Source organism: Argiope bruennichi, chromosome 3, assembly GCF_947563725.1.
Source record: "Argiope bruennichi chromosome 3, qqArgBrue1.1, whole genome shotgun sequence".
Taxonomy (NCBI): domain Eukaryota; kingdom Metazoa; phylum Arthropoda; class Arachnida; order Araneae; family Araneidae; genus Argiope; species Argiope bruennichi.
Window position 1 is genome coordinate 140,273,679 of NC_079153.1, and position 27,997 is coordinate 140,301,675.

Sequence of the window (27,997 nt, forward strand, 5' to 3'; positions counted from 1 at the left end):
CCCCCCTCACCTAGACTAGCCCCACCCATTCAAGCACGTATTTCGATGCGACGCCAGTTGACGATCCCCCCCCCCTTTTCACTACACCACTGAAAGTACCATTCCGAACTGTTTGAAAATAATGTGCAAGTTAAGAACCCCTCCTTAAAATCAAGGTCATCGGCAACCGATTACAGATCCTTTTCGGCAAGAATAAGCACACCGTGTTAGCGCACATAAATTTCTTCTGCTCAGAACAAAAGTTAACAGAGTGGCTGCAGACGCCGTAGCCGGAGGAGTCGGGACATGAATAACAGTGTTCAGGTGAGCGAATAAAAACAAAAGGCCTCTCCGAGATCTCGGCGATTGATTAACGGCGCAATTGAGAAGAGAAGTTTTGTATGGACGAACTTACCTTCTTGAGGTGCTTGTTGACCCATTTGGTGAAGGTTTTCTTCTGAATCGCGTCTCGTTCGTCTATAAAAGGAAAGAAAAGGTCAGTGAGGTGGAATAAGACATGCATCAACAAATGTAAGAAATCACTGTCTAGAATGATTCAAACAATTAATAAGCTATTATTAAATGTCACGTACTAAAAAAGAAACAAAATTTAATCTTTTTTACTGAAATTCATTTTATGTAAAATAAAATACATAAGATACTACTTTTGCAATGCCTCTTTAATTATATTTGAATCATATATTGTTTTGTCTATTTAAATTTATATTATGTATATATATACTTAAATTTGAAGCTTATATCTTTAAATGAGCAATTCCTGCATATATATTTAGCCCGAACGATTTGGATCAAATTTTATATATAGATACGATTTTGCTTTTTTTGGTTTATCTATACAGGTACCTTTCCTAAAAAAAACAGAAAAATATTTTTTCACGCACAAAAATATTTCTTATAAATAATTATTAGAGTCCAAAAGATGGCGCTACCAGTCCCAACAGACATACGTGCCTTCCCTGAAAAAATTCGATTTTACATACACTCACACAAAAAAAAAATTATAACTAACTATTAGAACAAGTTTATTCAAGTTATCGAATTTGGACGAGCAGTGCAGTCGAGTGATCAGAACAGCGTGGCTGACGCGTGTGTTGCGGATCCTCGGGTTCGAGTCGCGCTTTTTGCTTTATTTTTTACTTATGTATTTGTATTTAATATTTTTTGCGTTTTAAATTTATCTATATAGATTTCTTTCCTGAAAAAATGCGATTTTACACACACACACAAAATATTTTTGTTTTTTATAACTAACTATCAGAGCCTTTTTCTATCTGCTCTCATGCTGACAATGCCATACAGCGCTACCTCGGACCCGATCTCACCATGGTAAAACCATACATAAGTTCAAAAATGTAGATAATGATAAATAAATTGTGAAATGAATACTGCAATATAGCAGATTGTTCCGAATAGTTAAACTAAGTGCATTCATGATTTATTTTTTTTATTTTTTTTTTATTTATTCATAATGACCAGTTTATATACAATCAAGATTGAAAAAGATTCCATACAATCAGTATGTGATTCGTATCTAAATACATTCTCCGAAAAAACACGGTTTTACAAAAAAAAGAAAGAAAACTGTTGAGTTAAGCCCGGTCTTCCCGATACTATTAGTTGAATTAAATAACAAAAACTAATTTAATCTAGCGCAGCTCGTTGAGACACCAACCATCAAGCCCACCATCAAATGAACAGGCATGCTGAATGGTTAATCTTTAATATTTCTATCAGCATGCTCCGATCCACTTTGGGAAGCTCGCTCAACTGCACCCCCTCCCGCACCCATTTAATGTCGGAATCCGTAGTACATGAGAAATAAGACAGTAAAATGATAGAAGAGAGCGTGAAGCTCGATGTTAGGTAATGAAGATAATCACAATTTCCATATGATTTTGAAATATGACTATTAAAGAATATGATTTAACTTCATCCACTTTATGATGCTACTTAAAATTCTACCTCATTCTGAACTTTCAAACGATTTTGTGGAATAAACCGTAAATATGAAATGATGCATCAAAGAATGAACTGAAATCAAATAAAGCCTATATATATATATATATACTAAGCATACGAAAGTGCCGAAGATGGTAAGTTACGCATCATTTTAACATTATTTTGATGGGCAGCAATACAATTTTAATTAATACAGTTGGATAAAAATAATACATCACTCATCAATGCTAATATCAAACACACTGTTTTCACTCACATTAGTTACGAACGCAGTGATGAAAACCAGATTCCAAAATATACACTACGAGTCAATGACAGAATCAAGTTTTAATTTTTGAAGGATAATCACTGACAAGGCTGGTCCGAATAAAAGTTGGAGGAGGGGGGAGGGACAACAAAGTTCGTCAGTTGTCGTGAAATAAATAAAACATAAAATATTATTTTGTATAAAATGTACGCAATAAGTGAAAACATTATAAACCAAGAATAAGCGGCAAATATAAGATTTGTTTTACTTTCTCAAGTTTTATGACGAATGCATCGATATTAAATATCATGGCAATTTAAATTTTGGTGTGTTCAGATTCGCTCAGCTAAGTAAGAAATTCATTCTTTACAAATATTAGATTTCGAGTCATTTTTTTAATATATTTTTTTTTTATCTTGAGGAAGATCCTTCTGCAGATGGGAAAATATTTGGAAAGTCAAAGAAATTTTCAAAACAGTACTAAAATTTCGATACAATTGAAATAATTTATTTTTTAAATAAATAATACAATATTTATTCCTTCAACAGATCATAAGAAGAAAATGTTTTATCAGTTTGAAAATATTTTGCGAATTCCATTGAATTATAAGAAAAATCATATGAGATGTCTCACATTTCCGATTCATTTCTAATCTTTTTCTTAAAAGAAGGAATGGTCTTAGGAGTAAAAAAATTGACTCCGAAATATTCTTCACCATATAAATCGGCTGACAGATATACATTTCTAAAATGAAAGCGAAAACTTAAGGTACCAAGTGTCATTTTGACTCTTTAATCATTTCCTTTATAGTTATATATATATATATATATATATGTAAGCAGTTTCGAAGAGACCTTCAATTTCTTGACGTCGTTTTATTTCATGTATGAGAAGCAGGCATTCTGTACAAGCGATGAGCACACACACAACACAGAAAGAAATGAGGGAAAAGCTCTTGAACATCTTATCCCTGGTCTTATATAACCTGTGATTGATAGGGAAAATATTTCTTTACAGTGCTAATATATACAATGAGATTTCAATAGGGATTTTCGCTACACGCGCCGAAGAGGCAGGGGAAACACAGGGATCTTTTAAAAAAGAATTTGTCTCGTCAGCGGTGTTTTGTCCCTTCACTCGGAGTGTGGGAAAGTGAGGCTTTTAGCCGATTCAGCAATTTTACAAAGCTTCTCTTGAATTAATTAATTAGTGAAAGTGGAATTGGATCAGGAAATAAGAGAATATTTTAGAATGAAGTTATTACGGGCTAAATTAAGATAAAACCTTGGAAATTAATTAAATTGAAATTAGAGCTTAAAATATCATTACATATATATATATAAATTACAAATCACGATATTTTTCAAAATCTGTATGCAATACCTAAAAAATACAATTCAAATTCAAATGAAGTAAATTTGGAATTCAGTTTCATGACACTAGTGTGCTCACTAGTATCTGAGAGTTAGAGAAACATTTGGTATTTCATACATTTTTGAGAGGAGATTCCATCCTTTTGCTGACAAAGTCTTATTTGATGAGCTTCCCCCCCCTCTCTATTTAATCTAGAGTAGCACAGAACTTGTAAAAATTTAATATATGCTTTATTGGGTCCTAAAAAATGAATTTGTATAAGAAAATGATTTTGAAATGTTTCCAACAACTAATTTATTATTTAAGCATATTATGCGCTTTGTATTTTTATTTTATTTTAATCATTCATTTCGCAAGACATATTTGCATACTTTTATATAAATTTCTCACATTAACTCGCGATTGTAACATAGTTCCCAACAAGCCCCAAAATTTGATTCGTCTTTCCCTAATAAGCCTCAGATATTGGTTGAGAAACTTTTTACTATTTCGCAATGAACATATCTTTCTATATATCCACATCACTTTCAGAGTCATCCATCTTAAAACAACAAATAATTGTTGTTTAATAGTTCACATTTGGTATGTAATCTAATTTAATTAGTTACGATGTAAAACATTTTATTTATTTACTATTTTCTTTCAAACTCTTTAGTTAATGAAGAAATAAATTCATCTTGTATTTTGAACGATAAATAATAAATGATGTTTAAGATATAATTTCTGGAATAATTTGTGCAAATAATTCAGAGACTTAAGACGAATCAATTATGAAATAGAATCATCAGTTAAATAACATAATATATTAAAACCTGTTTTCCCTTTACAGATATTTGATAATCGAAATGTAAATATATGATATATTTTCAAGCCTAGCAAAAAACATTCATTCAGTCGTTACAATGTATAAGCACTGTGCAACACATGTTTTTAACTTTCCTGACTTCTAACTCAGGTGGCGCTGATTATCTGCGAATCTGCAAAGATTCACAGTATTGGTCGACGTCATACATGTATAAATCGCGAGGTATGTTTCAAATTTATACATATTGAGACTCAAAAATAAGAAAAGAAAAAAAAAAGCTTTTTTTATTTTGCAAAATTAATTCGAAGCGTAAATCTTCTGATATAAAGACCCTTATAAAAACCCCACCCCACCCCAGCCCTAGCCATTCAGATTTAAAACAATGCTAGAGATAGGAACCAATTGAGAGAGCGTTTGAATTCAAAATTTCAATCTATATTTAACGAATCGATTCATATAAACCGGCGGAATTCGAACTGACTCTGCTCTTAACATCAATCAATCTCTTGTCTATTGCAATCTCCTCCATTTTATTCCGCATACGCTTAAGGGCAACTTGCAATAATGAGCACGGAATCCATCGCATGGCAGAACAGCTTCCGATTACGAATAATTTAAACTTTATTTTAATGCAACAGTATTAAGCTTCAAATATATATATCCAGTATTTATATTTCAGTTTAATAAAAAAAAAATTATCCATTATTTATAAAGTTCGTAGTAAAAACAAACATTTAGCAATCTCTATCAATCCAAACTGCAAAGTAACTCGTAAGTGTAAATGAACTAAAGGACAATTAATTGTATCTTATTGATTGCAACAATTCAGAAATAAATCTTTAAATAAGGAGGTGGGGAAGGGATTATAATAAATTTCCAAAATTCAATACCCTCTAAAATTTTTAATACTCGTTTACAATACATTCCATGGTTTTCAATTAAAAATTATCCATCAGTACTTTCGAAACCACGCTTTCCAAAATCATATCTTCGCCAAATCACATCTAGAATAAGGAAAGGATGCGATTCAATTTCTAATTTTCTTAACGACGGTGAAAACAAACAAATAAATCCATCGGTTACTATTTCAATAATAATTACGAAACAAACGCTGAATAATCCGACCATGCGATTATCCATTCACTTCTTTTTTTCCCCGATGCATTAAAAAATAACGAGGAAGTTGACTTCTTCCTCGCTTAGATTTAGTTGAGGCGAGTCTTCCCACTTGCATAGCTATCCACCTACGGCAGGTCGGAGTGGTGAAAATGTTTTCACCTAAAACGTATTTTGAATTGGCCTTGTCCTTGTTAAAGCCTCTGTGTGCAAAGGACAAAAAACAAAAAGGGAGTAAAACAGAGTATAGCATTGGAACGGCTCCTTAATCTATGTGCTGGGCTCCAACGCCTCTTACGAAAAAGGCAGAAGCTTTTTTTCTTCCCCTTCAGTTTTCAAGGCATTCGCCACTCACACACTTTCCTCCTAAAAACTTCACACACACTATCCCAAAAGAAGAACAGATTTGGTTGCTGGAGATACGACAAACCGACCCAAAGAACTGCAGAGCATTCATACGAAATGCCGGGGAAGCCTGATTGCACACGAATTCGCAACGAAGTTGATTTAATAAATTAACAGAGCGACAGAACATTTGGTTGGCAAAATAATACATATGAGAGCTGAAATGTTTGGAAAACTACAAGAAATCAGCAGAAAGAGTGCCTTAACTAATAATGTATTATCTACAGAAATTTTATTTTAATAAGTGAAGCATATCAAATTCTAAAAGACCATTATCCACCTTTAAAAACCAGAACTCTCTGCGCTTTTATGCATGCGGTGGTCGACTTAAACTTTACCAAAATCGGGGTGAAATGAATGATGGAAGAGCTTTTATTAAATTAATAAAATTTTATTTGCAGCACAATTGAAAAAGTTTAAAATATTAAAAATAGTTTTTTCTTTCGATGGATGTAATTTTTAGGTATTTAAAAAACATTCTTGCTGTTCATTCCTGGGAAGAGTACAAGCGTCCAAAAGCAAAAGTAACAGTGATTAGGACCAAATTCATGCGGTCCACTGAGAAAAGTATATGGCGGTCAAATATTTTTATGCCATTCGGCATCTTTCGTCTCCTCCCCCCCCCCTGGAGACATGTTACTTAATTTCCAATGAGGGACGCGGGAGGGGGGGGGGATCAGATCCTGTTAACGGTTATCCAAGACTTTAGAGGAGACTAATTCCCTCACAAACGCGTATATAAGTGCCTGTAGAGGAGAGTTTTATAAAAGATGAGTCAGTCTTTGCATGGAAAATGTTGGAGCATTTCCAATTTTGGAAGATGAGTGATTGCCACATTCAGGCACCCAAACTTCACTGAATAATCCATTTTGAAATTGCAGTGAATTCTCGATTAGCTCCGTCTACAGTACGAGTAAGCGCAGTTGCTCAATTTATCATAATGACCGGATATCAGAAAGAATACCTCTGTTTTACTGAAATAAGGAATAGATTAATTCTTTCTGTACCGAGCACACAAATGTACAATAAACAGACAACTAACTAAATATACGGTATAATTTAATGCATGTTTCTCTTCCTGACTGCACAAAAGAAAAAAACATTTTATGCATGGGCAATGTCCAGCAGTAGCGAAAGCTGGTGCAAATACCCGCAGGCAAAGAAAGACAACATTTGTTAAAAAAATCCATTGGATTTATTCAAAATATTATAACGCCAATATACATGAAACTCTGTGATCAAAAATTGCTATAGAACCCCGCCCCTACATGGAATGACCCAAAATGCCAACTGTTTCATCGCATTAGTGTCCCGTTCTAGAGCAACAATTAGGCTATTAGAATGGACCGCGTAGTTTTGAACTTCAATCACGTAACAAGGACGGTACCTGAACAGACGCCCAATTTTCCATATTGCTACATCACACCAACGGGTGGAGATTTTGCAGCAATGGCACCAGATCCACTACACGATATTTCTTCAGTCTGGAATGTGGAACTTGGAAACTTGCACGTTGGGATTTTGGACTTTCCGAACTTGGAAAGCCGCAAAATTTTATCAGGAACCCATCACAGCACGTCAGATGCCAGATAAAAGCTTTAAAGGCTTTTGCTCTGAAATATAGTTCCGAAAACAGCATTCCATTGAGCTATTTTTCAATTTAATTAATGTGGTGCTAGTATACTTGTACTAAGTAAACTGCTAGTCAGTATTAGCAATTATACACAAAAGAAGTCTAAAGCGTCTTATTTATAAACATATTTGCAATTCGAAAAGGAATTCTTTACCATCTAAAAAATCTATAGAAATAAAATGCGAGCTTAGTTAAAGAAAAAATATTCAATATATGATGTTTAATTTTATAAATAGAAAGTACTTTAGACTACTTTCTAAAGAGGAAATATTTTTTTTATAGTAAATAAAAACTTTAAACGCGTTTTTTTAAAATAATTTTTCTGAAATAAATTATCAACCGTTAACATAATATTTCCAACACTAATTAAAATTTTTGATTTAAATTTTCGGTTAATGTTTTGTACAGTATTTTTAATAAAGTGAATTATAATTTTTGATGAACAATGCATTTTTTTTATTTATAACCTTTTTTAATAGAAAATAAAAGGAAAATTTAGAATATATTATTACATATAAACTTTTACAACATTTTTAAATTTAAATTTTTGTCTTGGATTTAGGTCATTTTGAAGACAATTGTATTATGTGCCTAGTGTGTAAGGAAAATTATGTTTATCCCCATACAATTTTGTCAAATTTTTCTGAAATTTACTTCAAATACGATAAATAAAAAAAATAGGACTCGTGTAGAATCTTTATTATTTTTATGTATTGTTTAATCAGAAAATCCCAAACAAAACTTTAAAAAATAGTTTAAAAAAAACAGCCTTGAACGTAGGCATTTACCTTAAGGAGAATTGCAAATATTTCAAACCAATCTTAATGAGAGTAGGTAGTAATGTGGCCTTCGCAAAGAGCCGAAAGAAATTTTGCTTCTACAGTGGATACTGTTTGCCGTCCGTCCGGCTTCACTACAATTTCATAACAATTCATTCCAGGTAAAAATTCAGCATTCATTCTTTTACCGTCGGTTTAAGAAAAATAAATGACGGGCATTTTAAAAAAGAATTTTTAAAAAATGTCAGGCTTTTAAATCTATTAAACTTTTCTTTTAATAATGAAAAAAAAAATCCAGCGTTACAGTCATCAGCATAAAAATAGTCCCAAATCTCATATAATGATTTTTTTTTAATAGTTCGGTGTGTGCAAAATTTTATGCATTGAAGGAAGACCCATGAAAGCACGAGTACGATAGGTGCAGCTTACGTAATAAGACACCTTGGATCAGCTCGGACATTACCGGAGCTACCATGAACACAAAAACTTGTTTCTTATCGCCTTCAGAGGCCTCGGATATCCACGAAAGTTGACAAAAATCCGTGGATCCGAAGCGCCCTGTATCTAGCATTCAGGAATTGGAATGGGAGTCTGATTATTCTAGGCAATTCGAAAACAAATTCTTCGTGAAAATACGAATATTGTTCAACATGATGCAACTGACATCGGATTTTCCTGCTCTCACGTTGAATCCAAACCAATACGATTAACTGAGTAAACAACGATTAACTGTTCATTCAATCCCAAATAAACCGACTTCGTCGCTTTTGGTGCGGGTAACATCGACCTTGGCCAGCAAAAAAGTAAAACGACATAAAACACAGGACTCGGCGGAATGCGGCTCGACGAGCGAACTGCCCGAGGCCCCAAGGGCCCCGATGTTAATCACCTGATTAATGAAAGGGCGCTCCTGTCTCGTTGCCGAGCAGCCACCAGATCACTCATTTCCAGAAGTTCTTCGGGCGCGGTCAGTGCTGAGGAGGGTGACCACCAGGAAACACCAAGTTCTATCGGCGCATAAAACTTCATTCGGCCAAGTTATTTCTAAAAAGTGCCTACGGATTTTCAAAAGAATCATTCACTAGCACTATCTACGTGTAAACAAGTCAATTCGAGTTTAAATGAAAAAGTCCACCTTTTTCTCACCAAAATCAATAGGTGTACTCTTTTATATTGAGAAATACCATTTGAGTTTAGTTGTATTAACGTTCCTTTTATAAAGCAACGTTAGGACTATTTTGAGACGGCTCTCGTAATTCCGAACAGCGGTCAGATGATAAGGTCGACACGACACCTGAGCTGGCACCCTCTCTTCAAACTTTCATACCACAACGGCGGGAGGGCGTTTGGCCCCGACGGATTTAACGTGCACCAGACCCATATACACGACGGTTCTTCGGTGGAATTGGGCCTCGAACCTGAAGCACTCTGGTTCCTCAGCTGAAGCCTTACCACCAGGCCACCGCGGCCTCTACTATTTAAGTTGAACCGTCACTAATAAAATAAGAATTATCTCGAACCCTCTTACCCAAAAGGGGGAAATAAAAGAAGGGAAAAGTAGAATTAAGAGAATTTTAAGTGCAACCGATTACCGATTTTGTTGTCATATTTAGAGATAACCCCAGAGATACGGGATATTTATAAGAACATCTTTTATGTACATTCCGTGTTGTGTCAAGAAGTGAGCAAGCCTTTGCACTGATAGATATTAATTTTATGCATTTCAATATTTCTCATAATTACAACTTGATATGTATTCATGCTGCATCAAAAATGCTGATTCCGAAGAGTTGCAGCGTTTATCATTTTACTTCACTAAAATAATAATGAATTATACGCTTTCTCAGAGTTATTTCTTATTATTATAAAGTAATTTATACAAAATAAACGTCATTTCTTATAGTTCATTAATTAAGTATTCTTCATTAATTAAATGTAAATTAATTGTATAATTAAATGTAATAATTAAAAGTAAATAATATGTTTTCAGCAAGAAATATTTCTTTCAGAAGAATATTAGCTAAAATGCTTAAAAGCAAAACAATGAATGCTCCAAAGAAGCAACGAATCGAAAAAGAGGAGAAAAATATTAATGAGACAAGCATCAATCTTGCGAATAGCATAGGGAGGAGGCAGAATATGATTTTATCCCGTCGTCATCAGTGGTTTAGTAAATATATATGGCGGCCGGGCTATGTTATTATTTTTCCACCATACCCGAGATTTCCTTTCAAAAAATCATGTAATAACACTAATATTTTGTACCGACGGCATCCCATAACACTAGCGCCCAGGGCATCTGTCCTTCCCGGTAGATCGTGTCTTACTTTCACTGCAGTTCTGACTTTCAGTATAAATTTGGAGGTTGGCAAATCATCATTCTCTCTCTCGTCGTAAATTTTCTGACTTTTTTTTTTTTTGTCGTTGTTTCTGAATTTCTAAATATAACCGAACTGCCATTACCCAAAGATGAAAAGTTATTATTTTGGTTATCAGGTTTAATTTTGCGAGAGCCAATTTTTTGGCCTAACTACTTCAAGCAAGTTCACGGAAAAGTAGAAATAAAACTTTTCGAAATAGCTGAAGTAGTTGTAACAATTCCGAGGGTTAAGCCATCACTGATGCACTACATTAATAACCGGATATTTTACACGAGCACATTAAATTTGGCACTGTCAGGATTTAGTTACCAAATTCCTAATCTTTATTAGCTTAAGTCTACATAATAATTTATCCACTCTTTGCAACAGATATTAAACTAAATAAAAGCAAACAACATTCGAGTTACTGCTCCTCTCTCCATGTAAATGGCTGCGGTGGCCTGGTGGTAAAGTCCCGGCTTCGGAACCGGAGAGTTTTAATTTCGAGACCCGATTCCACCGAAGAACTGTCATGTAGGCGAGTATGGTGCACGTTAAATCCGCCGGGGCCAAACGTCCTCCTGCTGATGTGGTGTGGAAGTTTGAAGAAGGGGTCCATCTCACTTGTCGTCCTCGTCATCTGACCGCGGTTCAAAATGACGAGGTCCGACCCCAAATAGACCTAGCGCTGTTTTAAAACGAGAGCGTTAATATAACTAACCTAATCTAATATCTCCATGTAAATGATCAAGGCGAAACGCAATTTGAATTTTTGTAGTATTGTTGACATTTGAATGATATGTCCTCATCATTAACATTCGCGTTTTCTTTATTATTGTTTTAAAATTATATGTACAAAAATATATGTATGTGAAGCAAATAAGAATCCATTTTCAATATTCTTCTCTCTCCCCTTTTCTCAATGGTATGAAACAGAAACAAATCCGGACAAAAGAAGAAATGGACGTTTAAGAAAATAATAATGAATATAAAATATGAACGGCCAGGTTTAAATTGCTTCTAATGATATGTTTAAAGGCAATGAAAAAATGATTAACTGAAATTTTCCGCAGAGATGAGACATTAGCTGGGCGGTTCCTTTGAGAGTATTCGTACAGCCTCTATTGTTTACTCCTGTCTAGACGATACCAGAAGAAATCCAGACCACATCTTATGCAAAATCTCGGGAATGCGAACGATCACATAAAATCCGGAATCTTTCATTCTCTAGAAAGTGTTCTATTTTCCAAATACATTACATCAAAATCAGCAGCTTCATCCATATTTCGAAGAGACCACTAATCATCACATCCGTCTCGTGCTAATGAAATTTAATCATTCATTTCAAGTACAAATGAAATATTGTTTTTACTCAGCAATAAGCTATATTATTAAAAAACGCTCATTTAGAGAAATGCCTGTATAGATTATAAAGAATTTAATAACAACTAACGTATAAACAATTATAACTGATATGTAACGAAAATCAATAAAAGAAAAGAAGAAATAATGCGGGGATATTTTTGATGATCGATATGCTGCATGCTTTGTGCAATGACTCGCTGTTTAAGGTAATATGATCTCACTGACTTTTTATTTCGTTGTTTTCGCTTTCCTAACAATAATTTAATTACAATTTAATAACATTGATCTCCATTGGTTGATTAAAAAAATTAACACAATTGCATTATAATATTAATAGCATTATTTTTTTCTGACAAAATACTTTTAAATTGTACTATTTGAAACGAAAGTTTTTACCGATCAATGGCAAAATGAGTTCCATTTCAAATGAAAATGAATGCGATTTTAATCCGCTTATAAGGCAATAATAATAATTAAACTTCCTGATTCCATAACTGACCTATCCTTCAGGAAAAATTCCAGTTGCTCTTTTATTTCTACACAGAAACATAAAAGCAACCGAAAACCAGCAATTGAAAAATGACAAGAAACCAAAAAGGTTGCATTGATTTTCACTTTCCGAAAAAGGTAAAAAAAGAAACGTGTGTGCAATTGAGCGGGCAGTGAGTCACGACATGACGTCACTGACCTAGTCTCATTACATCACGCCAACAGCACTCACTGCGAAAACAAACGTTTGCACGTTGTTGGAATTGCAAAAATTGTGTGTGAGAATGTATTATTTGCAAATAATTTTCAATTGATGCTAACTTGGATTTACATTCCGCAATACACCCATATTTCATGAATATATAAAATATAAAGACAGCGAATGTAACAGGATTTGGAGAATCGTGGCAAAGCATAGAATAACACTTTTCCTAAAACGACGGAGAATCAGAGAAATTCCTGATGAACACGTAACATAGTAAAGAGTTTTAAGAACACGCATTTATTTGAAAAACTACGTCTAACATTTTTAAGCCAATTTTAATTCTCTCGATGCTCCGCAGGCGAACAAGGAAGTCCAACGCAACAGCTTATGAGAGGAATTATCCTATCACAGAATAGTGTCGATATTGAGAATGATCACTCTCATCTTTCCCATCTCTCCCTTACCTATATTTAAAACACCCGGGTTGAAGTAAAGAAGTACAATCATTTTTAATTGCAATGCCTTAGTATTTATACGTTACATAAAATCGGTCAATATAAAAAGATGAATTGAATTCAATAAAATATATAGTTCAATATCTAAAAAAAAAATGTCGAGAGAAATCGATACTTTATGCTGGATCTTAAAATCACAACAGATCGAAAATTATTTACACAGTTCAAAATACATCTGCTATTTTGCATTAATGATATAAACAATAAGGTTTAACTCTGGTCTTTTCGTTCATCTGAACAAACGAAGTGAATCAAACACTTGAACGTCTGTCACACAATCATATGGCCATATGAAAAAAGTCACTTTGCCTAAATGATTTGTCCGTTATGTTAAAATGAGACGAATTTTAGTTAAAAACGTTAAAAAAAACTATTTCATTTCCAACCGTTTACTATTGTATAGAAGTTCTTTTCTGTATAGTATTAATACTAAATGGATGGAGAAAGGGATTTGATTCAAAACTTAATAAATATATAGATAGAAAGTAATAACTCATACCTATTTTAATCGTTATGAACGAAGTGGCCTTATTAAATGATTTTATAATTATTTCTATCTAGTTCATTTATTCCATGGTTTACAAAGTTTGTCATTTGGATGATGTCACTGAACGGTGCTGTGAGATATAAAAGCAACTGCACACAATGCAATTAAATTGGCTGTGAGCAATATCAAATACAGAACTTAAAAATGTTTCCAGTAAAGTCTTTCCAATGCAAATAAGAATAAATGAGAAAAGATTAGATTTCTAACAATTTCTGCGTTGAAGTTACATTATTCTCTTTGCTCAGAGCGGAAATGCATTTTTAAACTTAAATGAATTGTATTATGCTTCTCACATTGACCAGTAAATTGCCAGCGCGAACCGGAAGGGATTGCTTACACAATATCGCTTCAAAGATCTGCGCTACAACAGCAACAACCTATCTACAACAAAAACCAGCGCTGGCAGTTCGTGCGAAAATGCAGAGGGGATATAAGGGTTGTTCAAAATGCATCATCCAATTTCAGAATTCCTTATTTTCAAAAATAAGCAACACAGAATGATAAGTGATACAAAAATAGAAATGAAAAATATGGAACAATATAACTTCCTTAAGTTATACTGAAATGTCGAGTAAATACCAGCCCAATATGCTATAAAGCAGCGGCAATCATTTGTGGGTAATAACTTCACATAAATATTACCTTTTACAATCCCCCACCCAAAATGATGAAATCTTATGGAGTCATATCTAGCGACCCAGGGGACCAGCTGTGTAATATTAAGTCATCTGGTCTACTGAGACCGATCCAACTGTAAGGTCGTCCGCGTTAAAAAAAAACGACGAATCTATGTAGAACAGTGAGATGGCAGATCTCTTGTAAGAAGGCAAAGATGGAAAGATTCCACTTCCATATTTTACCTTCGTATTCAGGTATTGGTTATTTATCATTCTGTATCGTTTACTTTTGAAAACGTGGAATTCCGAAATCGGATCATTCATTTTGAATAAGCCCGTATTATATCGACTGAGCCCGTAATTTGGAAAATGAGTTTTCATCCATGTTCTAGCAATAAATTCTCCCTAAAAGGAAGTAGAAAACTTAAATGGAATTAACGAGATTTATACAGTGAATTGTTGTGGTGAAAAAAACAACTTGCCACATGTAAATATATAAATTCATTTTCACTCCATTTAGTATCGGAGATTTTTTTAAGCGCTTCTACTTTAATTGTGAGACCCTCTGGTTTTCACAATCCTTTCAAAATCCAATTGCATTCATTTTCCATGCTTCAGATTATAATTTTGCGTAATCTATTCGTGACAAGTAATATATTTCCACCCACGCCGTCTCTGACGTTGATCAATAAACGACTCGGTGTAATTTTCTGCAAAACATTAATGATTGCAATGTCAAGTAAACATAATGGATAATTCAATGAATATTCTTTTTCTGGTGCAATGCAGACAAGGTGACATTCAATCGGATTGATGTAAACAACATGAATATGACTGGCCAATACTTCAAGATCACAAAAAGCGTTCAATGTTCAAGTGCTCCTTTAACCAAACATAACTCTAAAAGTAGTGATCAGCGAATGAATGCGCTTAAGGCGCCTTCATCGAAATGAGATATCTACTCGTAAGGTATGAAAATGAAAAAGGATGGTGGATTTCAGCAAATGAATTCTTATAAATAGGAACTCCATCATCGGAAAGAAAAACTAAATTAAAAGATTTCAGTTAAGTACAAAAGTGATAAGACATAGTAATATGATTACACAAATAAAATCTTATGAATTCTATTACAAAACAATGAAAACTTGATTTTCATTGCTCTTGTTTTTCTAAAAATAAAAATGCAAAGAGAATAATATTTTATATTATATATCACACCCGACGTGCAGAGAATATGGTCTGAAATAATTATAAACTTAGTGCAGAAAAATTTGGGATGCAGTATTCTTCCAAAACGAATGCTTTAAAACTTTTTTTTTTTAATACGAGTTGTTCAATTCAATAAAAAAAGAAGACAATCTGAGGTACTTTTTCAAGCCGGCACAAAGAATCATAAATGAAATCGTCCCGGCAAATTTGAGTTGTCTGGCCACTTACTTTTTAAAAAATAAGAAGGCGAATATTGAGAATGTATACATTTCAAATTGATATACAGAAAAAATGCATACACTCGAAGATGAATTAGATTTGATTATTACACAATAGAAATAGTAATAAATAGATTGTACATTAGACAAATCTAAAGGAATTATAGAGAGCTATTATTAATTACAGAAGGCTTTGCAGAATTAAATTAAATATTAAATTTTTAATTAATTAAAAACTGTGCTTCTTTGTGCCGATGCAATTATTTTAATATTCCCATTCGCCAAGAATGGAAATATAGATATTTTCAGTCATTTTAGTTATTTGTCTGAAGCAGTCACTCGAAATATTAATTGAAAATTTTCATCATTTTTAAAGATTATTCGTAGCTTGTATGTGGGGGAAAAGAAATTGGCTTTTGGAGGTTTTTAAAAATTGACCTGTGCAATCTGCATTTTTTTAAAAACTACGATATTTAAAATAATTTTGTGTTAGAGATATTCTTAGCATAAAATAAAGAATGTGGCAATGTATATTCTAGGCACGTATGTTCCACACCTCTGAACAACGGAGCCGAATTCAACCAGATTTTGCGCACTCATTTATTAAGCAAAAGAATGAACACTATTATCTTTCCAGAATGAAGAAGTTATTAAAATTTTCAATAAATTAAAAATTAGTCCAAAATTTGTCGTTTTTCCACAACAGCAAGAGAAAATAGCTAATAAAAAATACTTTTATACAGTATTAAAATTTAACTTTTTAATTATAACAATTTTACTTTCGCGCACATTTTTTCTTTAATTATCATTCATTTTTCAAAATTGAATAAATATTTCAATAAATACAGATGAAAAAATTAAGCAACATTTTAACGTTTTCATGCGATATCTTCCGAAAATATCATCTTACAAAAATTATTTCCATATCATAACGAGATTAAAAGATCATTTTTTCATTTCCATACTATTAAAAATTATTTTACATAAAATTTGTAACCCCATTTATATTGTTGTTTTAGAAATTCGAAATGTTGCCAGAATACATAAGCAGAATTCTAGAAAAACACTAAAAGAAAATTTAAAACAAGAAGGTTGACAATATAGATATATATCAAAAACAATAATCTGTTTGATTTAATTACAAGTCTTTTTTTTTTTTTGAGAAAGAATGAGCAATTTAATTAAATGTCAAAAGGCATTCATTAAAATCTTATCATTTAGCATTCATGTATAAAATTAGAAACGTATATCAATAGTTTATGAAAAAAATTAGTTATTGGCATTTTTAAAACATCGTCTGTTTCCATTCGTAATCATATTTTAATTTTAAAAGTTTCTGACAGTAAAATGATTTTGTGCATTATAATATTTTGTACAAAAGTACTTTTTCAATGAAAGACATACAAGTATTTTAGTCCCATGCAACGCCGAGTATATGAGCCAGGTTTCATTAAAAAAAAAAAAAAATTAAAGACGGTAAGAGAGATCGCTGTATTATATTTATCCAAAAGTATATTTCGCATTAAAAATTCCCTGCTAAAACTAAATGTTTCTGTTCACTTTTTAACAAGTCTTCAACAAAACGCATTAATATACCTGCGCAACAGACATTCCGTCTAGAATTAACATGCAATATTTTTACCAATCGCATGGCATTTACCCTGCGTAGTTATCAACAGCGATTTAATATGGAATAACGTTAAGAGTAGTTAAGGTTTCGTGACAATCTCTTAAATAATTTGGAAAACATTTCTACCAAAAGCAATGCAGGATGTGTATTAGTATTTAATAAACGGATGGTATGTTTATTTAATGCAGCGGTTCTTAACCTATGGGTCGCGACCCAAAATTGGGTCGCGAAGCATATTTCTTGGGTCGCGCTGAGTCGAACCAAAAAAGTTAGTAATACACCAAATTTCAGACATTTTAGAAATGACGACTTGAATAAATATCAACAATCGAAAATGCCTTGTGCTTGAATACATTCATTAAAACTGTATGACTTGCATTTTAAATTTAAAAGACTTAACATATGTATTGATATTTCTTTTTTTTTTTTAGGAATAAGTTAAAATGTCAATTATTTTCAAAAAGTTATAAATATATTTTAATTTGGTCAATAAAAATTATTAAAAACACTTGATTATTAATTAAATTTTCCTTGGATCGAAAAGTACTTTTGTTTATCTTTATTATTAAAAAAATAAATAAAAAATTTGTAAGTTAAAAAAAATAATCGTCGTAGGATTGAAGATTTTTTTTATATATATTTCTCAAATTTGGGTCGCGGCTTAAAAAGGTTAAGAACCACTGATTTAATGGGTACAGTTTATTTCATTAGGTGCTTCATAACGCAAAACGAGACTGAAGAACATAAGCCAAATCTGCATTATGAGGAACAAAGGTTCGAATTGAATTCCTGGGTGTCTGGCAACGAGAACGAAACTTCCTTTTGAGGCTGTTCGCTAATCTGTCCGTCCATCTTTGGAGGGAGATATTTCTTTTTCCTCGTTTCCTCTTCACTGTTTAATGAGTCATGGGAAACGTCAAAACGCTGCGCGAATTCTTCGCGATGCCATGAAAATGGCTGCTCAGGCGGACACACCGTGCATCCCGAACAAGGGAAAAAAATTTCACGCGGACAGATTTATTCATTCAATGGGTTTTAGATAGAGCGAAAAGAAATTCCGAATGAGATTTATGAAAAAGTGACACTGAAATTCCACCAAAGAGATAGTATTTACTGACACCGAGATTTGATTAATAAATGATCAGAATCCAGCCATTAATAATGCTGGCACTTCTACAAGCATTTAAACAGTAGAAAGAGAAAATCATACAGAAGATCCGCAATACATTAATGGGCGCAACACATTGAACTAACAACACGTCACCAGCTTCCGCCTTCATTACGCAGTGTATTAGATGCTAATAACACACTTCTCATTTGACATGATTTAAATTCAATTTCTAAAAAAAATGATTAGAATCTTTCTGCTATATTAATGAATGAAACATTCGATACGATACATAATTCCAATCATTTGCTTGATTCTTAATTTATCAAGAGGAGGAAATATTAATATGTTTAAGGCTAGAGACGCTGAATAAGTTTAACAATGTTATTTTTTTCGCATCAAAATTATTTTGAATTTCCTTTCTGGTTTATTAAGGAAAACCAAATAGCACAGAATCGAATGATCGAAACAATAAGCAAAATCTCGTTCAAATTGGAAAAACATGATTAGTTATCAGTGTGGCTGTCAGTTTGACAATACTAAAGTAATAATATATGTATTGTGAGCAAAATGATCACGACATTGTACAAGTTTTGCAATGAAAACTATTACTATTAATTAAAGACTATTAATGAAAGCTCGAGATGACGGGCATCTGAAACGCCACTCAAATGTTTCTCTGCTTAGCCACACAGTACGGTTGCCCGTTAAGAAACGATATAATTCATGAAATCTAATAGCACCGTGATTTACATCTGCCCATCCCATTGATATTTTTCAAGTTTAAACAGAAATTTAAATGGCTCGGTAACCGCAGAAACGTCAACTGCATTTTTTAAGAACGGGAATCAGATTTCTCGCGCACAAATTCAGAGACTACTGCAAATTTTTAGTATAAATACATTATTATTGTACAAATAAAGTAATCAATTATATGAAAATAAAATGAAACTTAATAGCCAAAAATATTAAGGAAGGGGGTAACTAAGCGCACAGCTGTTTTCGATAGTAAAGAGGGGGAAATGGTCTTGAACCCTCTCTATTTACTTATTGGAAAAAAGAACAAGCTTCCGCACGTTTCTCACTTCCATTTTTTATTATTATTATTTATTTATTTACATGAGCGTTATCGTATAGTGAAAAACGTTATTGTCCTTATAATTTCGGGTCACCAATTTTTAAGCAAAAATTCTTTTTCATAGCAATGAAAACTCTTTACTATTTACCTTGGAATAGATAATTTTTTAGCCAATTTATTAATTTTTTTAACTAAAATAAGACTTGTTAAATAAATAAGTTCTTGAGTAGGATAATTCCGCGCAGTATGGAAATTGGTGCGCGATATTATTCCGTACACTGTTTTATCAAACGGGTATTTTGTAAATTTTATAGGCATTTCAAAATTATGTGAAATATATTTGAAAAGGAATTTCCATAAGGAATCCATATCATTAAAAAAAAACGTCCAGATAGACAATTAAACAGTGTAGATGTAGATAAACAATGTGATTCGATAAATGTAAACCATATAAAGATGGAGAAAGTGAAAAGCTAATTTAAAAATTTACAAGCAGTTTTTGAAAAGTATAAACCAATCGAAAAATGAATCTAGAATTTAAAAGAAACCGAATAATAACGACGCAAAAAATTGCGAAAATAGTGGGGCAGATAAGGACGAAACAATTCTGAACCTTAGAACTTTGGGAAATTGTAAATAACATCACAGAATTTTGTGATTTCAATGTTACCCAAATCTAAATATTGAATACTGGTAATGAGTTTCGTTACTCACGTTGTTCTGATAGAACTCATGCAGTATTGTTGCGGTAAGAAAACTATATTAAATTTAATTTTATTCACTTAAATTCGTTTAATAATTATTTTAACAATTTGTTCTTTATTTTGGTAGAATATGCGACTTTTAAATCAAATTGGACTAATATATACATTTATGTTTATAGAGTTCATACAATACAGTACTTTTACTCCTAATTAACAAAACTTCAGCTCAAAACATGCGTAGAATTCCCCCGCTCAGAGCGCAGATTTATCCGCCATAGAGGATAATACTGCATAAATAAAAATTTATTATTTGGAAAAGTAAACTAGTTAGGCAAAAAATAACTTTTCTATCATCGCACTTAAGTAATACTGAAAACTGATCAGGAAAAATCATTACTGAATGTAATATTAGAAAGCTCTTTAATCAGCGCGAAATTTCTCCACATTCTCTTAACTAAATAAAGGGAAAATAATACAGAAAGTGTTCTGTAAAAATAAGATCTATTGCAATTAAATTATTGTAATTAAAATCTACAGCGAGTTTGTTGATCATTAAAAAAAAATCTCCTTTCCTTCCCCCCCCCCTTCTTCCTTCTAATATATCTTTCCTAATTTTAGTAATTTTACTTTTATACGAGAATAATTTTATTTAGAAAACTGCATTTTAGTTGGACATATTCGCATGGTATTTTTTTTTTTTTTTTGCTTCTTTTTCATCCTTACTTCCATTAAAAGCATCATCTGACCAAATTTTATGTTCCCAATGCTGACAGATAAGTAAACCTAGACCGTCGATGAAATGCTGCATTGCTTCACTTTTGGATAATACACATCTTTAAACGAAGGCCGTTCCAAATTGAAGTTGTTCATCAGCAAGATAAATTCACTTTGTTACAATTACTCATTGTTTGTCATAATCAACCGCACTATTTTATCAACTGGGCAACTGTCAAATGGGTAGTTCTTAGATAAGATAGTAGCTGTTATATACTTAATACTGTATTCGTGTCTTTTTGAACTTATAATTCAATTAAGGATTTTTAAAATTAACTCTCAAGTCCTATCCATTTTAAGAACAACGAAATGCAATTACAACAATCCAATCCTACCCACTAGAAAAATGACAAAGGAAAAAAGAAAGAACATGCATTTGAGTATATTAAACCAAATTCCTGTATTCCGAAAGGAAATTCATAGAAAATTTTAGAATGGAAAAAAAAAAAAAGAGTATTTTAAAAAGGAGGCTTGTATACCATGAAAATCAAAGTTAATTTTGATTTTTTTTTTTTAAGAATATGAATCATATTTCCTCACTGTAACTTTGTTATTTTTGTTTTAGTGAAATGCATTTTTTATTAAAAGAATACATATAAATTCATTACTGGAGAAACTATTTATGCAGAATTTCGCTTTAAGAGGTTAAATATCATCAAATACACAAAGAATTATATTTTCTATTAACTTCTTAATTTCATAAATGTAGTTTTAAAATTTATCATATTGTTAAAATTAAAACTTTCATCTATTTTTACGCCAATGAATACATACTCTCTTTTATACTGTTTTAAACGCAATCTATCCGAATCCCTAAAAGACAAAAGAATTTTGTCGCATTCCGAAATATAAACTAGGAAAAAGAAATAACTTTCTAAATGTTATGCTGTTTCAGAAATTTTCATTCTTCCTTTCACTGCAAACCGCATCATTGTTCGAAGAATTTATGACTTGAATGCAATATTAGTATTATTTACCAACATCTACATTAAATCGCAGAAGTATTTAAAATTTTTATTACGAAATTAATATATCATTGACTTATACATTAATACATTATTAAATTATAAAACAAGCAAACAAATCAAGATGCTGAATACATTTTTTTTAAGATATGGTTTATTAAGGACAGAAAAATAGAGCTGAAAGCAACAAAAGTTTAATTAAGTAAGTTAAATAAAACATGTTTAAAAATAAAACGTTATTCTATAGATCAGGAACGAAATCGAATGTTTAAAAATATAGGCAAATTCTATGCACAAAGTTTTTCCATAATTTTTTTAAAATCTATTCATTAAAATTTAATAATTTAATCCAATTTTGTTTTAAAAGATGATTTGGGCAAAATCGGCATTTATAAAAATTAATAAATAAAAAATTTTGATTCAAAAATAACGAGTCAGTTTAGAATACAAATTTGCTAGTTAAAATGAAGAATAAGAAGCGAATATTCAGGCAGCGAACCACAACCCACCATAAAAAAGTAAACAAAAAAATTTCATCAATCATCTCGTTTCAATATACTTAATATGAATTTTCCGATGATCACAATAGTCAATAAAGCTTGAGATAATTTTGCAAGTACATCAACGAATTCGCAAGTGCGAAATGAAGTAAACAAAGGAAATCCGAAACGTAAACAAATGCTTACCTTTAAATTTGTATAAACTCGATTCATACTGTATGAGACTGGGATCTTGCTCTCCATTAGTCCCATTCGTATGATGATTCTCCATTATTAGCTCCATGAAGAAGCCAATAAGGAATCGGCTTCGAAAAAAGAATTCGGTTTTCAAACAGTTAACTTTCCGATCGAACGGATAGAATGAGTTCTTGTCAAGCGGCAATCACTGCGCCTGGAGACCGCGAGCAAAGAATTCGACTTCCGTCTACGTGTACAGGTGGTCGGGAGTCAATCCCACTTACTGAATGGGAGTCTCTTTAGGCCACTGAAATCAAAAGTGACAGAACAAAAAATAAAAAAAGGAACATAAGAATCACAAACACGGGAGTAGGCGAAGGAAGCCTTGATCAAAGAATCGTTCGTGTCGTGAACACCCTTTTTTGGAAAGCCGGCATGGCCCACGCACCGCTAGGCCTAATCTGGGTTTTCTGCAAAAAATCGAGACATCCGGAGTTCAAAATAACTGACCACTCGACATTTTCAAGATGGGCTAGTAGTTGACCACAAAATCTGACGCATGCACTTGACCGGAGAGCGTTCACGCAGCCCTTCTCAGCACAGCTGATTATTTCGGTTACGATTACATGCATTAACAACCCTCCTCCGAGGAAAAAGTTTCTTTGCGTTCGCTTTTTCCCTAGCGAGTTGGACGAATTGCCCACTCAACGCTGACGAAGACGCCATCTGCAGCCTTTCAACCAATCAGAACGCCGGAGATATTTTCTCTCCCCCCCCCCAACTCCTTGTTCTGCTTGTTTGGTTCGAATTCTGGGTTCATTTTCACCTGACTACTGTTCGCAGTATTTCGTGAATGGGGAACGCGGCGCAGAGAAAGTTCTTACTCCTGTAGAGTAGTAGTAAACAGAATACGGTTGGTACAAAGCGGACATGTGTTATTCATTTAACAGCGTTTTTCGATCGTAAAAACATTTCCAATCACATTAATTTATAAGGTTTAGAAAAACGGAACGATGATGTACTGTACTTAATAGTTCTCTTTCATTTGACCTCTCCGAGATAAAATTGCCCATTGCATCAAACGAACATTTTTTGAGAAAAACTGTAAAATAAGATACTTTAAATAGAATCGGCTGAAATTTTAATAAGTATGGTAATAAAGTTATATTTTTAATTAAAATAAAGGAACTACAACGATGACTGGGTGTGTTTTATTTGATTCGACACAGGAAATAATGAATTAGAAATTAATCGATTAATTAATTAATTAAAAATCAATAAATGGATGAAAGAGAGTAAGGCAGCTTATACGCATTCATGCGATTAAAAAGCCACGTTCAGGGTATTCATGCGTTTATCCATTCGGCTTGCTATTTCGCAGCAACTGCTATTTGTTTGGCATTAAAAGTGTTAGCATTAAATATTTCTCTTAAACTCTAGACAAAATCAGTCAACAGGAAATCCATTTGTTCGTCTGTCCTTCTCCGAGTAAACACGCTAATTCAAAAATGCAAATAGCTAGATGTGTGAAATTTAGCGAGTTTTTATGATCCGAATTGTAGATCCATATTAAATTTTGCAAAAAAAAGGATTAACCGTTAGTTATTGACTTGGACGTAAACACGGTAACGTGAGAATACGGCAATTTATGAGTGAAATTTGGTGCATGGTCACCGAATATGTAGACCTTCATCAAATTTTGGAATCAATCACTGAAAACAGAGCAATAGAAATGCTCCTTCTGATTTGTTACACTGCGAGGCGCAAAACATGCTGGGCCATCGTAATAAACGAGGAAGTAGAAAAAAGGTGGTTTTTCGTTGTTTTTGATAGAAGCCTTAGCATCTGCAGCGACACTATCACCATCTAAAGCGAGATGTAATTTTGAAATAAAGCAAAGCGTGAAATGAAATTCTAATCATTTCAGTTTCTAAGCATCAAGCTAACACTTACGTTCGTTTCGGAATAATAGAGAAGAAAAAGGAAATTTTTCATATAAAAAGATAGAGAATGCATTGCATGGTATGAAGGAAAAAAAAACTGAATTATGGAATACATAAGAACGTAAGAATTCTTTATCAAAAATGTTTCCAAAAATATATTTACTATAAAAAAAAATCGATTCTCTTCTTCATATTATGATCAGCATATTATGATTAAGTATAATTTTAAACTTGCCTATAATTACGACGAATTACGGAGGAATTTCAAAAATAAGGAAATGACTCGCTTAAAGGCTTTTTAAAGGCTACACAAGCAATTTTTTTTCCTTAGAAATTTTTTTTCGCAGATATTAATATTTAATATTCATAATAAGATTATTTTTTTCCCAATATCAAATCTTCTTTATTTGTAAAAACTTGTCTTTTTATATTTAATCTTATTATTTTATACCATCTTCATATTTAAATCTTGTCTTTTATTGTAATGCGAGTCATTTTACTAAATACCAGATGAGACATATTTCATGAAACTCTCCACTTCCTTTATTATACTCCGTACACCAAATTGAATATAATTTTACTTAATGTAACTTAAATTTCTGAAAATTAAAAATAAAATCTTTTAACAGTTGAACGGGATTTTGTCAGAGTGTTAATGAGAACTAAACAATCTTTTCAGAAACTGGAAATAAAAATTTTAAAAAAATAGATAAAAAAAAATAGTATGACTGTATTTTTATCGAATGCATAATATACTTTGCTTTATAACAGCATATTCATGCAGTATCTTTCTTTTGATGGGCTTCATTTCCTTGTCATATTATATGCAGAACCATCACATTTTAAGATTTTTATTCCGCCACCAGATTATTTATACAAAATATTTTATACTCATAAATTAATCTCATAATATATGAAAGTGGGTTTTAACTCTGCTTTATTAAAGCACTGCTGATGCGTCGCTTCCATACAGTGACGATTCATTCCTAGCCATCCTAATGATGAAGCACTTCTGCACGACACAAAACTTTTCTAAAATTTAAAGATTACAATTAAAAATCAGAAAACACTTTAGAGGAATCTGTCATGTCGATTCTGCTTTCGCAATGGATGCATAGGTATCAGACTATCGGGCTCTAATTAAAATGATGACGAAGTTATTCATCTTTCCTTTAAAAACGTGAGAAGCAACATAAAAAAAGTTTCTCTCTTCGTCGGAAATAAGCATCCTATGGACTTAATTCGATTCATTATGCTGCGTTTAACAACTACAGTCAGCATGGTAAATAAAATAAGAAGATTTTTTAAAAATTAAACACCTGTTTGCAACTACATAAATCGTATAAAATAAGAAATGTATAATTAGCGTTCGAGATAGACTTTAAAAATACAATTTTTACTCACTTTTATAATAAACATTCAATTCTGAAATTTAATTATTATTTTTACATTATACAGTAATATTTCAGAACCATTTTAAATGAATTTTAAAATTATTAATTGCAAATGAATTTGCATTCCTAACTTTAACTTTTTAATGATCAAAATTGTTTATTAAGGTTCCGATAATACGTTTTTTTCATTCGTGCGTCGTTTTGCATCTGAAATACATAAAAGCAGTGCTTAATCGAACTTTATTTTCATTTTTTTTTTAATAAAAGAATGAAGATCAAGTTAAGAAAATGTTTCTATCGATAATGATTCGTATATAATATTTCTTTTTTCTTTTTCTTTTCTTTTTTTTTTCCCCTTCTGATTTCTACATTTTTTTATTTTTTTTATTTAAAAACAAGCAGCTTCAACAATGAACTCTAGCACTTACGTGACGAAACAAAAATGTTCCAAAGAAACTTATCGATATTTGTAGATATTTCCTTGGCTTTTTGAAACAAAACTATTTCTTAGATACCAAGATATATTGTCTATGACCAGGAAGAGAGTTCATTTTGAAGCAATATACGACTTTACCAATTAATTCATTGTAATCATTATCGCCCATTATGCATAATTTTAGAAAAAAAAATGCCTGACTCAGAAAATGTCTATAAATAAGGAATTTTTTTATCATCAAAATTAGATTAATGACATTATTTTTATATTAAATATTATTATTAAAATAATTATTATTTAATAAATAATTAATTAATAAGATATTTATTATTTAAACAAATTGAATTATTTTTTTCCTTTTATAAATTCAAAAACATTGATAAAAATCTAAAAGAAATAATTTATATTTAGAAAATACAAAAATATAAAAAGGTTGAAAACGTTCTGGAGCAATCGTCATTTTAGCAAAGTTTTGCGGATTCGAGGTCTATTTTATAACATATTTCAAAAGACACGGAAATTTTGCTCCAACTATGCATAAATGCAATAAATAGAATAACCTAAGTCTTCTGTAAAAGCATGAATTATATGACTATAAAAATGAACTGAAATAAGAAATATTTTGCTGGGAATTAAGGAACCAAGTTGTATAAAGTTTTTAATTCGAAAAATTTAACGAGCATTAATTCTGACGAGCTGGTCATCAAAGTCGGCAAGTAATTAATAAAAGATATTTACAATTCTGGATAGAAAAAAGAGAATAGTGGGGGGGGGGGGAGAGAATAGTGTCTAACAAATCAATTCACTCAAAGCAACGGTATACATGAAATATCTGGAAATAAACGTCATACAAAAGAAAGCATGTGTTTTACTCTTAAGAATAGTTGATAGAGTGAACAGAGGTTTTCAATTGAGACTCCCAGCATTCTGTCTCTTTGTTCCGCCTATCCCCCCCCCCTCAGAATTCTAGAACATTTAGAAAATCTGGTTATTTTTATCAGAAAAATCGTTTCATCAACCTTTTAACTAGACTAATTTACCGTATATATATTTTTTTTCTCAGAAACTCTTGTCGTCCACTTTTGAAGAATTTCTTCCATTCCACCTCTTGGAACAAAAACCCCAAAACAAGCCAAAAATCCTGGAGTGAAAGAATGCACGTGGGCGTAGCAGATAACATCACGAAATTTCGAAACGGCATTCAGGAACGAACGCAAAACAAATCCCTGCATCAGAAAAACAAATAAATGAGCGAAGTGAAATTCCTAATTGGCCCTTTCTGTGAGTGAGACACCTTCCGACAAAAGGTCCTCAGTTCGGATCCGGCGCCGGGGCCCTTATCTCTGAGAAATAAACAGTCTTCGTAGAAATGCCTCTGTGTGGAGGGCCCTTGTGGCCGGCTCAGACGCACGGAAAGGGACAAAAAAGGAGTCCTTGAATGCAC

General features: G+C 32.2%; 1 protein-coding gene across 6 annotated transcripts in view; it reads right to left on the minus strand.

Annotated features, from left to right (window-relative positions):
* Nucleotides 1-27,997, minus strand: part of LOC129963219 (dystonin-like) — a 319,384-nt gene that overhangs the window by 186,783 nt on the left and 104,604 nt on the right. For 5 of the 6 annotated variants that reach the window (XM_056077411.1, XM_056077407.1, XM_056077412.1 and 2 more), the window contains exon 2: nucleotides 395-456. In XM_056077411.1, coding sequence (XP_055933386.1) covers nucleotides 395-456 — 62 coding nt within the window. Of the gene's footprint in view, nucleotides 1-394; nucleotides 457-22,789; nucleotides 23,427-27,997 lie in introns of those variants that run through there. The other variant, XM_056077409.1, reaches the window with a different exon arrangement.